Source organism: Triturus cristatus, chromosome 3_2, assembly GCF_964204655.1.
Source record: "Triturus cristatus chromosome 3_2, aTriCri1.1, whole genome shotgun sequence".
Taxonomy (NCBI): Eukaryota; Metazoa; Chordata; class Amphibia; order Caudata; family Salamandridae; genus Triturus; species Triturus cristatus.
In genome coordinates, this window is record NC_140584.1 from 217,000,101 (window position 1) to 217,013,512 (window position 13,412).

The 13,412-nt window shown below is 44.6% G+C and overlaps 1 protein-coding gene across 2 annotated transcripts in view; it reads left to right on the forward strand.

Annotated features, from left to right (window-relative positions):
* The window catches only part of LOC146857043 (histamine N-methyltransferase A-like), a 300,289-nt gene that overhangs the window by 106,026 nt on the left and 180,851 nt on the right, over window positions 1-13,412 (forward strand). For both annotated transcript variants that reach the window (XM_085647536.1, XM_085647537.1), the window contains one exon: window positions 2,511-2,563. In XM_085647536.1, the coding sequence (XP_085503662.1) occupies window positions 2,511-2,563 (53 nt within the window). The remainder of the gene's footprint in view (window positions 1-2,510; window positions 2,564-13,412) is intronic.

Here is a 13,412-nt window from a genome sequence, read left to right on the forward strand (position 1 = left end):
TGTGGGAACTTCTTCTCAAGTGTGGCGTAGATGAGAATATCGTCTATTTTTTAGCAGATCTTCATAGAGATCTCTCTGCCACTGTTAGATTCGACCGCTTGGGCAACAGCACTGGCAAGATTGGAATCTCCAATGGTGTTAGGCAGGGCTGTATTTTAGCTCCCCTTCTTTTTACACTTTATATTAACGACCTTGCCACTGCCTTAACTGAGTCATGTAAGGACATTCCTAGGGTAGGGAAGCATCATATTCCTGCACTATTATATGCAGATGATGCTGCATTGTTAGCACGCACGGCAGTAGGGCTTCAAAGTCTTTTAGATACATTCGCTGATTTTATGAAAAGACTTGATTTAAGCGTGAATTTCGCTAAATCTCATGTTATGACTGTAGGTTGTAAACCCAAGAAAGCTAAGACTATGCTCTGTGAGGGTCATGTCCTATCTAGAATTACCAGTTTCCCTTACATGGGGGTCATCTTTGATGATAAGTCTTCATGGGCCCCTCAATTAGAGGCAAAACGAAATGCCTTTGCCAGATCAATCATAGGTGTGCTGGATTTTGCTCGTAAACTGGGAGTGAAGCCTATGCAAGCTATATTGAACATCTACTCAGCTAAGTGTATTTCTATAGCCATGTATGGTGCGGACCTGTGGGGATTCAAAAACGTAAAGGAACTCCAGGTGGTAGAGGACAAGTTTTTTATATCCATTCTATCACTTCCCCAGGCAACATCCGGTTACATTGTCCACCAAGAATGTGGGGCTGGTTATTTAACTGACCGGATAGCATTAGCCCCTCTACTAAAATGGTTATCAATTTGGCAAAACCCGGAACTTGAGCTAAATCGTGAAATTATAAAAGATTGTTTATCTCTCGAGTTCGGAATGGCTATTCCCTGGTTGCACTATGTTAAGAATCTAACTAACGAAATAGGTCGCCCAGATATATTTGATAACCCTAACAACCTGTTAAAGGGGGACACAAAATGGGTAAAGGATACATACAAGCATAGGACAACCTTAGCTAGAGAAGAAAAGGAGTTAACAAAACCTACGGTAAAAGCCCAAACACCTGTCCCCTCTCCGTAAAAAGTTTATCATCCCCCTTATTAAAAACAAAGGATTTAGACAAGTCAAACCTGCTCTTTTGTATCTCCAGCTGTTAGGTACTACTTGGGAGATTTTTAATATAGCGAATTTTTTGGCTATTGCGATGAGATTAAGGAAAAAAATCAAGTGGACATAGTGTTGTTTATAATTATTTTTGAACTCTGATCAAATTTGACCAAGTCTTATTTTTATCATTGTTTTAAACCTATTTTAAATTTTATTTATTGAGTATGTATTTGATGCTTTGCACTTTTATGGTTCTTGATATGAGCCGAATAAAGTAATCTTGACTGACTGGGTATCTTCTGCATAATAATTGTAGTTTTGGATTTAACGACTAACAAAACACAAAGTATACTGGAAATAATCCCTCCAGGGACATTTTGTTTTTTGACTTAATTACACTGTTTCCTGGGGTGATACTGAGTTGCCCTAGTGTGGTAAAATATACTTTCTAAAAGTGTCATTCTAAAATAATATTGTTAAATACAAATTTACCATTATAGAGGATTTATCATTACCATTCCAAGGATATAAAATGCAACTAGTCCATTCTATTCAGGAATTACATGTTAAAAGTTTATTAAGAAATTCTCAATGCTAGCCTATGAGAGGAGTAGGCCTCACAGCAGTGAAAAAATGAATTTAGCTGTTTGTTACTACCAGGACATGTAAAACTTACAAGGCCATGTCCTGCCTTTTACTAACACAGCACCGTGCCCTTAAGGCTACCAAGTGCCTACGCTACGGGGGACTTATGTGTAATAAAATGGGAGTATAAGGCTTGAAAAGTGGTTTTAAATGGCAAGTGGAAGTGGCAGTAACCTGCACACACCCGCCCTACAATGGCAAGCCTGAGACAGGTTTGAAGTGCTACTTGTGTAAGTGGCACACTCAGTGCTGCAAGCCCACTAGTAGCATTTAAATTTCAGGCCTTGGGTGCATGGTATACCACTTTACAAGGGACTTTAGCACTGGTCAGCAATGGTATAGTGCTCAGAGACCTGAGCCCAACAAAATGATACAGCAAATTGAGAAGGTAAGCAGGGAAAACATTTGGAGGAAGAATGTCATAAGGATGACAGGTCTAACAGTATATGTATATGAGACAGTACCAAAACCGAAATAAAACATGATGTTTTTATTCAAATGTATTGTCTTTTTAATGCCATTCATTTGAAAAATACCTACTATATGGATCTCAGCAATTCAAATACTGCTTCCCTTAAACTGTACTTCTGTAATAATTCAGATATGAATGATTAGAGAAACAATGGTTCTCAGGAGATAAAATTAAATGTATGTCGTCTTCTATACTACTACAAAGTTTTGATAAAGCATAAGTATATAATTTAATTGATTCACAGCAATAAAATGTTGAATCCATTTTACTTTCAGGATTGGACAAGGGAAGTCTTCAATCAATGTCTTAGGTATAGGAAGTGGAACAGGTTTGTAAGTTTTGGTCATTGCAATGTATGTCTTTTTCCTAATGCGTTGCTTGTTTTTTTGGCTTTGATGAAGCCATCACTTGAATAAGGTGTGTAGTGTGACTGTCATAACATTTAGTCTAATGTACTGTAAATGCTAGACGATAGTAATGCAAATATTCCTGACCTGTATATGCATATTTGCCTTTCCTCAGTGAGACAAGCAATTGGTGAACTTATGTTTAGCCATATAAATGAAAACTAAATCTATGTTCTTGATTTCGCATGTTACAAAACATTATATAATATGGATTGTACTGTTCTAAAGTTCATGCTTTCAACCCATTTCTTGGCAATGTAAAAGGTTGGCCTGGGTTGCAAAGCGGCAGGAAAATACAGTGGAATCGCTGCTGTTTCAGCTATTGCCAGAAAATAACGGGGCCATATTTAAAAGGTATGGGGAAACATTGTTTCCAACAAATCATTAAAATATGTCTCCTGCACAGAAAGTGGTGTGTAGATCTTTCCGATAATTATCAGGGGGTGTTTAGTGTCTTGTCCCTGTCCCGGGCTCACGGTGCCACTGGATTCAAGCTAGCCTGGCTGATGAGGGAGATGCCCCGAAACCGGTCCCAGGATGCTTGGTTCATGTCCAGGGAGGACCTGACTTGGCAGTTCGGGCTTTACTGTTCCCATGAGGCACAGGGCCAAGACTGATTCGCATATGGCTGGGTCTAAACTGGGGTGGCATGGTGAGCAAAAGAGCGATGGATTTAACCCAGATCCCTTGACTGGGGGTGAATGTTTGATTTGCTCTGCATTCTGTCCATCATTTGTGTGTCTTTTGCTAGCTTAAATAATTGACTTTGCTGTCATGCTACCACAAAAAGGTATGAAGCTGTCCATCCACATCACTTTACTACCGTAAAGTCAATTAATAATTTGTAAAAGACTTTCATATAAAAATACTCTATCTTCTACTGATATGAAAAATAGAACAATACACTCTAGAATTGAATAAGCCAGCTTTTACACTGCACTCATCCATTCAAATATGTACAGAATTTCACAAATATGTGCACTTTCACTGAATTATCAACTCTAAGGAGTATCTTAGAAAAGATATTCAAATCTGGGTTCCCTTGTAGCTAACACATTCCTCCAATATAAGGACTAAATTATCCAGTATGCTTAGAGGTTCCATGATGGCCTCTTTTATCAAATAGTGAACCAGGATTCAAAGCAGGGCCCTACTGTCCACCTTGTAATTGTAGTTGATACACCAGTGAAAAATCTGAAATCCTCTATTCTTCCTGTTTAAAAAATGGAATGCTTTGGGCATCAAGGTGTAAGAGAACACATTGTGAAGTGCTTAAGAATGAAGGAAAACTCTGAGAAAAGCTGTGTGGCAGCAAAGCTTTCCGTGTCGGCTCCTTTGAGGAACCAGGCGTTTTGCAGGTTTCCACCTGCCCATTCTTTTCTCCCCCATTTGGACTACTACAAGAGATAAATGGTTCTGTCGGGTCAGACAATTTCTTTGCAGCGTGAGTTATTCACTGAGAGATACGTAATTGATTAAAAGCGATCCACTTGAACACAAAAGAAAATGGATGAATTTGTCTCATTCAGAAGGATATTTTACTTCATATTTGCAAATCATTGGATAAGGTCAAGAATTACCATAACATAAAAGCTGTCCGATAACTCTACTAAAAAAAATAAAAAGGCGCATGTGGGTGTGAACGTAGTGACTTGGTGAATAAAGTTCTTGATCCCCTCTGAGGCGGAAAGCCGGAGGTTTTTGCTGAAACTGCATATTTTTTAAAAACTGTCACTAATAACTTGCTTTTAAACCTCACAAAATCGCTCGTGCTCACCTGATAGTTGAAGCGCTGCTGCTTCGCGCTCACTCAGACCCCCTCCTTCAGGAAACGACAACAGCGCCAGCGGGCCAAAGGCGGAGCCACGCCCACTGCGAGGCCACGCCCACCGACCACTACTTAAACGCTAGGACAGCGCAACGACACCATTCTTGATCCCCTCTGAGGCGGAAAGCCGGAGGTTTTTGCTGAAACTGCATATTTTTTAAAAACTGTCACTAATAACTTGCTTTTAAACCTCACAAAATCGCTCGTGCTCACCTGATAGTTGAAGCGCTGCTGCTTCGCGCTCACTCAGACCCCCTCCTTCAGGAAACGACAACAGCGCCAGCGCGCCAAAGGCGGAGCCACGCCCACTGCGAGGCCACGCCCACCGACCACTACTTAAACGCTAGGACAGCGCAACGACACCATTCCTGATCCCCTCTGAGGCGGAAAGCCGGAGGTTTTTGCTGAAACTGCATATTTTTTAAAAACTGTCACTAATAACTTGCTTTTAAACCTCACAAAATCGCTCGTGCTCACCTGATAGTTGAAGCGCTGCTGCTTCGCGCTCACTCAGACCCCCTCCTTCAGGAAACGACAACAGCGCCAGCGCGCCAAAGGCGGAGCCACGCCCACTGCGAGGCCACGCCCACCGACCACTACTTAAACGCTAGGACAGCGCAACGACACCATTCTTGATCCCCTCTGAGGCGGAAAGCCGGAGGTTTTTGCTGAAACTGCATATTTTTTAAAAACTGTCACTAATAACTTGCTTTTAAACCTCACAAAATCGCTCGTGCTCACCTGATAGTTGAAGCGCTGCTGCTTCGCGCTCACTCAGACCCCCTCCTTCAGGAAACGACAACAGCGCCAGCGCGCCAAAGGCGGAGCCACGCCCACTGCGAGGCCACGCCCACCGACCACTACTTAAACGCTAGGACAGCGCAACGACACCATTCTTGATCCCCTCTGAGGCGGAAAGCCGGAGGTTTTTGCTGAAACTGCATATTTTTTAAAAACTGTCACTAATAACTTGCTTTTAAACCTCACAAAATCGCTCGTGCTCACCTGATAGTTGAAGCGCTGCTGCTTCGCGCTCACTCAGACCCCCTCCTTCAGGAAACGACAACAGCGCCAGCGCGCCAAAGGCGGAGCCACGCCCACTGCGAGGCCACGCCCACCGACCACTACTTAAACGCTAGGACAGCGCAACGACACCATTCTTGATCCCCTCTGAGGCGGAAAGCCGGAGGTTTTTGCTGAAACTGCATATTTTTTAAAAACTGTCACTAATAACTTGCTTTTAAACCTCACAAAATCGCTCGTGCTCACCTGATAGTTGAAGCGCTGCTGCTTCGCGCTCACTCAGACCCCCTCCTTCAGGAAACGACAACAGCGCCAGCGCGCCAAAGGCGGAGCCACGCCCACTGCGAGGCCACGCCCATAACGACCATTACAAATGTGTCGACCTACCCAGCGCAGCGGACGAGCGCAGCGGGAGCGCCGTTTGCGCGCCGAAGGCGCGCCTAAGGCAAGCCCGTCTGCGCCCGTCCGCGCCAAGACCGCGCCTAGCGCAAGAAACTCTGCTCAATCCTCAACCTTCATTAGGTACCTCCCTAAAGACCTCTATCGATTACAGGGTGTCAAACGCTGCCCCTGTATATTCGATCTAACTAAGTCTGCGGGCACTATCAGCTGTAAAAATTGCCGCTGGACGACTACAAATCATTCAGCCATTACACCCACTTATCCATCACAACCCAAGGCCGCCCCAACGCTCTTTAAAGGAGGTCTGATTAATGCACGTTCTATGTGCAAGCATAATCAAGACATATGCGATCTCATCTGCGATTCTGATTTGGACTGCCTAATGATAACCGAAACTTGGTTAACAGAAGATAGCAATCCTGATATTGCTGCTTCCCTACCTCAAGGCTACTCTTTCTTTAGGCAGGACAGACCGAAAGGCAGAGGTGGAGGTGTCGCCATTATACTTAGGAACACCTTTCCCTGCCATTCCTTTAACCTAGAGCCCCTAAAAACACCGAAGGCCTAGGTTTTTCAATTAAATTGAACGAGCAAACCTCCTTCTCTGGTGGTCTTATTTATCGCCCGCCTGGTAATGCCACTGAATTTCTTGATTCATTGTGCGATTCCCTGGGCCATTTTCTTCTCCGGTATCCCCACTTCACCCTACTCGGGGATTTCAACCTACATCTCGACTCCAAATCTGATACTCAAGCCATCAATTTTCTTCAAACACTAGAAATGTTTAATCTCCAACAACTAGTCTCCCAGCCCACCCACCTGCTTGGTCACACCCTTGATGCTGTATGTACCAATCTCTCTTCTCTTATCACCCTGCCCCCGCTTCCCCAAATTTGGACTGATCACAGCTTGATCTTGTTCCACATCCATAGCGTGCGCTCCCCCTCTCGCAACAATACTAACCCACGCCCCTTCAACCCTATCAATTGGAAAAAAGTCCAAGAAAGCTTGACTCTTAAACCTATGAATCAATCCCATACCCCTACCCTGTCCGGAAATGTAGAAGTTGACGCTGACCTCTTTTACAACTGGCTCGCACATGAAATGAAAACCAGAAACCCCCCTGAACGTCAAGGCATCTCTCATAAAAAATTCAAAATTAATGCCCCCTGGTTTACCCCCGACCTTGCTACCTCTCACCTACTCTGTAGGAAAGCAGAGCGAAAATGGCGCAAGTCTTACGACATCGACGACCGTCTCTTATATATTCAAACAAGGAAAACCTATCTTTTGAGTATTAAATCAGCTAAAAAATCCTACTATGTGAACGCCATCAAAGAATCCCATCAAAAACAAAAGACTCTGTTTTCTATAGTAAAGTCATTCACCCAGCCCAAAGCACTGCAACCAGAAATACCTCCATCACAAGATTTATGCGACAAAATTTCCGACTATTTTGAAGACAAAATTGTTTCCATTCAAAGCAATTTCCCTCCTTTCTGTACCTCTTCATTTTCCCCTCCCTCTGACTCTTTTTCTGGTAATTTGAGCAGTTTCTCCCCTGTAACACTGGCGCAGACCAGAGAAGTCATCCTGGCCTGCAAATCAGGCTCCCCCTCCGACCCCTGTCCACCCAAAATTCTTCACCAACTTATTGACGTAATCAACCCAGCAATCAACGACATAGTCAACTCGTCGCTTAGCACAGGAATTGTCCCCCCCCGGTGGAAGAAAGGAATTGTCAAGCCCCTTATGAAAAAAGCCAATAAACCACCGTCTGACCTGACCAATCTTCGCCCGATCTCACTACTCCCAGCCTTAGGAAAAATAACTGAACAACTGGTCTATAGAGAACTTAGACAATACCTGGAAGTAAATAACATACTCCATCCACAGCAGTCGGGTTTCCGTCCCAAACATTCGACGGAAACAGCGCTGACAGAATTATCAGACACGATCAAACTGCTACAAGATCAGCGAAAAAATTCAATCCTCATTCTTCTTGACCTGACCGCGGCGTTCGTCACCATTTCTCACTCTATCCTCATCAGTAGACTGATGAACATAGGGATCTCAGACTACGCTTTATCCTGGTTAAGATCATTCCTTGCTGACCGATCACAGACTGTCGCTCTGGGCCCTTTCCATTCAAAAGAGAAGACGATTTCCTCAGGCGTCCCGCAGGGTTCTATTCTAAGTCCCCTCCTTTTTAACATCTACCTCACCCCACTCCTGTCCTTGATTGAATCCTTTGGAATACCAGTAACCTCCTACGCCGATGACACTCAACTCATCGTGCCCTTGGACGGTAACTCTACCAGCGCCGAGCTCAACCTCAAGAATTGCCTAACGGAGGTCTTCCATTGGATGAACGCAAATCACTTGAAGTGTAATTCAAATAAAACGGAGATTCTCCCGATTGGAAAGAACACCTCCTTCTGCCCATCCCTTTGGTGGCCAGACGACTCAGTCGCTCCCCCCCAAACTGTAACAACGGCCAGGAATCTAGGCGTCATTTTCGACTCAGATCTCTCCTTTGATCAACATGCTAAGATTGTAGCCGGTAAATGTTTTGGGATAATAAGATCTTTAAGAAAGTTCTTCAACTTTCTCCCTCTCGACGCCAGAAAGAGTGTAACAGTAGCCCTAATAATTTCACGATTGGACTACTGTAACGGTCTACTGGCAGGGGCAAAAAAGAGCACTCTCGCGAAACTTCAGAGCGTGCTCAATACAGCTGCTCGACTTGTTCTCAAACTGCCCCGTAGAGCTTCCAGCTCCGCAGCCCTTCGATCCTTACACTGGCTGCCTCTCCATAAGAGAATTTTATTCAAGATTCTAATCGTCGCCTTCAGAGCTTTCAATGAATCCGGTCCAAAATACCTGCACAGACGATTTCCCCACTACACCCCCAGGCGATCTCTCCGTTCGTCCCAGGACAACCTCATCCTTCCTGCAAAGTATAATCTGAAGACGAAGGGAGGTAAAACCTTAAGCTACCTGGCCATCAAAGCATGGAACAATCTGCCCAAACACCTCAGGCAACAAACCCAAGAAAAACCATTCAGAAAGTTTCTGAAGACTTGGATCTTCAGCCTCCCCGATGACCTCACTAAAGCAGCCATCTAACCCCTTTCTGTCTCCAGGGCCGGCCATCAAGGATTCTCAGCGCCAAGATGCTCCTTCCGGAGCGAACGCTGCGCTTTACAAATATCCCTACCAAAATACCAAATACCAAAGTATTTGTATCATACAACAAATATGGACAAATACTGTACAAATATTTTTTACAACGAAGTATTGAAAAACAAGGTCCAATTTTCACATCAAATAATGGAGATCACCCTAGATTGCTAAATTAATTATATACTGGTGTACTAGGGGACCTATGGCATGGACAAAAGAACCGTCGACGTTTTGACCCTGACAATCTGCATGAATTAATGATGTCAACACAGGTCTTCTTCTAACTAAGGTAAGAATGTGTTCAAGTATCTGAGGATCCATGTGAATACTGTGGCCTAAACCAGGTCAATCATCTTGACTATATTTATATACCATTTTTGGTTCTCGTGTAACATATCCTCACAACTATAATCTAATACCGTTTCTGGTATATTCGTTTTTGTTCCATCTCAAATACCTTAAGATGCCTTACAGACACTCCTGCATTGAGCCTGTGGTCTCGCTACCACGGCACGGCGTCCTACGGAGGAGATAGTGGCTGGGTGAGAAGGTGATTTGCCTCCTCTAGGAGCGGCCCTCGGTGGACTCTGGAGCTGAGTCCTGGCTGTGCCGGAGCCCCGCCCCCCCCAAGGGGATGATAATGAGGGCCAAGGAGGGCCTTAGGGTGGAGGGCCCTGGAGTGTTTGGCTGCTAGTTGTCTCATGTACTCTACTTACCTGGCACCCCACTGGGCTGACATGAGTGAGAGTGTGGCCTGCTCTGGAGGAGCTGTGGCAACCGGCAGTTCCAGCTGGCATCAGGGGGTAGCCCCTTTGAGTCCCTGAGCTTAGAATTAGTTCCAGCTCTCACAACAGCTTCACACTTGATGGACTTGAGGATCAGCAGTCACACAAGCTACATACCTTTTGCTGCCATATGGAGCCTTCAACATCCCTTAACCCCAATACCTCATTTTCACCTTGTGTACAGATGAGACGCTAGATTCTGGAAGACCTGATGCTTCAATCGCCTTCTCCTGTATTGAAGCCCTGTTTGCTTCCCTGTGAGACGATATCCAAACCACAAAATAGAGCTCTCTGTTTATCTCAAAGAGGTTTGTTGAGACATAGACAGCCGTGGAGACAGAGTCTCAAAACTCACAGATGACGAATCGAGCCGAAACAAGACAATTGAGCAACTCCAGCAGGAAGTCCTTCACCTTCAAGACCAACACTTAGACCTGCAAGCCTATGTGGAAGATTTGGAAAATAAGTTGTGTCATAATGACATCTGTATTAGGGGCATCCCATCAGGTTTGGAGGGGTCAGACATCACCTCATTTTTTACTGAACTTTTTTGCTTGATTCTTGAAGCACCTCCAGACAATCAAATGGGATCGCACCCGTCGAGTATGCTCTAAAAGGTCAGCTCCGGCATCCCGCAGAAAGAATGTATCCCCCGAATGGCTCGAGACAAACACCCAATACAGTTCCAAGGACACAATCCAATTCTTTAAAAAGACATAGCAGCATCCACCCTTTACAAACGTAGGGCCTTCCCTCCTTTCACTACCCACCTACACAACCCGCACATCATATTCCTGGAAACACCCCTTTAGACTGGACTTCCGACTTGATGGGAACCTTCATCAGTTTCGCTCACTTGAAGAGGCCTGTCAATTATTGGACATTAAAAATGTCTCCCCGGAGCAGTCTTGCAATGACCAGCATGATCAAGGAACCCAGAGAACCTGCAGAAGGAGAACCACAAGACTATCCCCTACAGAACTATGCCGAGACCCAGAGACTATGTCTAAACAGAGACATGCACTCCTGCTTCCAATCACTGGAGATTCAGGCAACTTGGCGGTGACACGAAGCAGGCCACGACCTTTATCTCCTCCTCTGTTCCTCTTTTCAACCTCTTTCTTTCTCCGCACTCTTGGTGGCTGGCATGGGTGGGGGCTGGGGAAAATGAGCATTGGCCACTGTACACCCGTTTTTCTACTTTACATTCCAGAGTGTGCTGAGTCCTGGACATTGACACTGTTCACAATGTTTCTTCAGCTGCTTCTATGTTTACCCATAGGGTTTTATTCCTTTGTTATGTTGGGACCCAGCGACGAGTGATCCCCTTTTCAAACACCATTACTTTAGATACGGGCTCTCACACAACACTATGTGCTTCATACATGTTGCTTAAAGCACTCCACAGAGGTACCTCTGTAGCTCACAACCCCTTTTGTGCAGATGACAGGAGATCTGATGATTCTCACGCTCAATGTTAAGGGTCAAAATATCCCACTAAATTGCAATCTATCCTTTCATACTTGGAGCATTCTGAGGCTCATATTTCTCTCCTTTCAAAGGAAGGTAGGTCCCAAACAGGCCAAAATTAAGAGTAGATTGCTAGCTTATACAGTGATAGTGGGCTCTCATGCTTTCACCTTAGGCACCATGTATGCCCCAAATTGAAAGGCAGGAATGCTTTTTCCGACGAGCAGTGACAGAGGTGATGAATACCCCAGATCAGCTGGTTATACTGGTAGGGGACCTGAATTTGGTTTGTGACAATGTGCTAACAAGGTCAGCCCAATGTCATGGACAAATGGGAGCCCTTTCCCCTGAGGAGGCACTGTGGTTAGATGACATAGGCTTAATGGACATCTGGCAGGCCATGACACGCACAATCAGGACTACACCTTTTATTCCCATGCACACAAAACATATGCTAGATTAGACAATGTTTTGGCTCACCTGCGGTCACTTCCATAAGCTTGGCCTCCGAGACAGAACCCTGTTCTTTATCGAACCATGTTGCAGTAAATATTACCCTGATTGTATACCCAACCAGGCCACCCCGCTAAACCTGGTTACTTCAAGAAATACTATTGCAATGCCCTGAAGTTGTACAGCAAATCACTTAAGCGATATAGGAATTGCTAGCTATTAATGCCCCCCCAACGGTACTATCACTACACTATGGAAAAGTATAAAGGCTGTTGTTAGCAGGGAGCAGATTGCAATTTTTGCTGCAGACAATAGGATATACAAGAACAAATGGGAACACCTGTCCCACCAGGTTTTAGAACTGGAATGCATTCACAAATGATGGACGCTCCATGGCTATGGTGACAGCTCGAAGCTGCCCATTCCTATCTGGCAGGTATCAATGTGGGTAGTGCGAAATATGCAGGGTTCATTCTCCGCAACATGTATTATATTGGGGGCAATAGATGTGGATGCCAGAGCATGTGGGTCCAGACAGAGTTCGACACTGCAGTTCAGGAATGGAAAGATGACCCCCATATCGTGAAGACCTTACGAGATTTCTATGAAGACCTTTATACAGCCCAAAGCCTGTCCACAGATGCGCCAGCCACATTCCTTCAAGAGGCCCACTCCCCAAAATTAACAGGGGAACAAGCAGCTGATAATGACCATCGTAAAAAAACACTTAAATCTCCAGGCTCAGATGGCCTCTCTGACCCTCTTTTACAAGACATTTTGCTCGCTTTTAAGATTATTTAATGTGATTTTCTTAATTCCCCCTTCAATGTTGACAGCATCATCCACTGTCCACTGTCCTTATTCAAAGCCAGGTAAGGACAGACGTTATTGTGTATCATAAAAACCAATCTCTTTTTAAATGTAGATCTTAAACTTCAATGGCATCCTTGCAGCCTGTTTGAGCCCCTTGATGCCTGGCCTCAAAGATCTGGACCAAGAAGGTTTTGTACCCACTGCCAATGTACTCCATCTCATTGACAAAGCCCAGTGCTCAAATCAGGAGCGGATGTTGTTAGCAATAGATGCTAAATAAATGTTTGCTAGAGTTCATTGGCCGTATATGGCAGCCACTCTCAAGCATTTTGACCTCGGAGACAAATTGTGTAGATGGATCCTCAGCAGCTATAGTCAGCCTACTGCTGTGTTCCAGGTGAACGGGCACTCCTCCACTCCGTTTCCGATCAGCAGCAGCACGCAACAGTGGTGCCACCTCTTACCCCTAGTGTTTGAATTATGTATGGAACCAATGGCTCAGAGAATCCGGCCTCATCATATGATATAGAGAATCCTCTTTGGGGAGAGGAGCATGCTATCAGTCTCTACTCAGATGATGTTATAGCAACGTTAAAGGATCAATCCATTTCATTACCTACCTTCCTGAATGAACATGAACTGGAGACATTCAGCCAGACTGCTGGCTTTAAAGTAAATGTGCACAAATCTCACGTTCTTAATCTATCACTTCATCCTCCCACACAGGAAACCCTGCAACACAAATATCCCACACAATGGGCAACAACATCTATCCCATATCAGGGTCTTCAGCTCACAGCTAAGACCCAG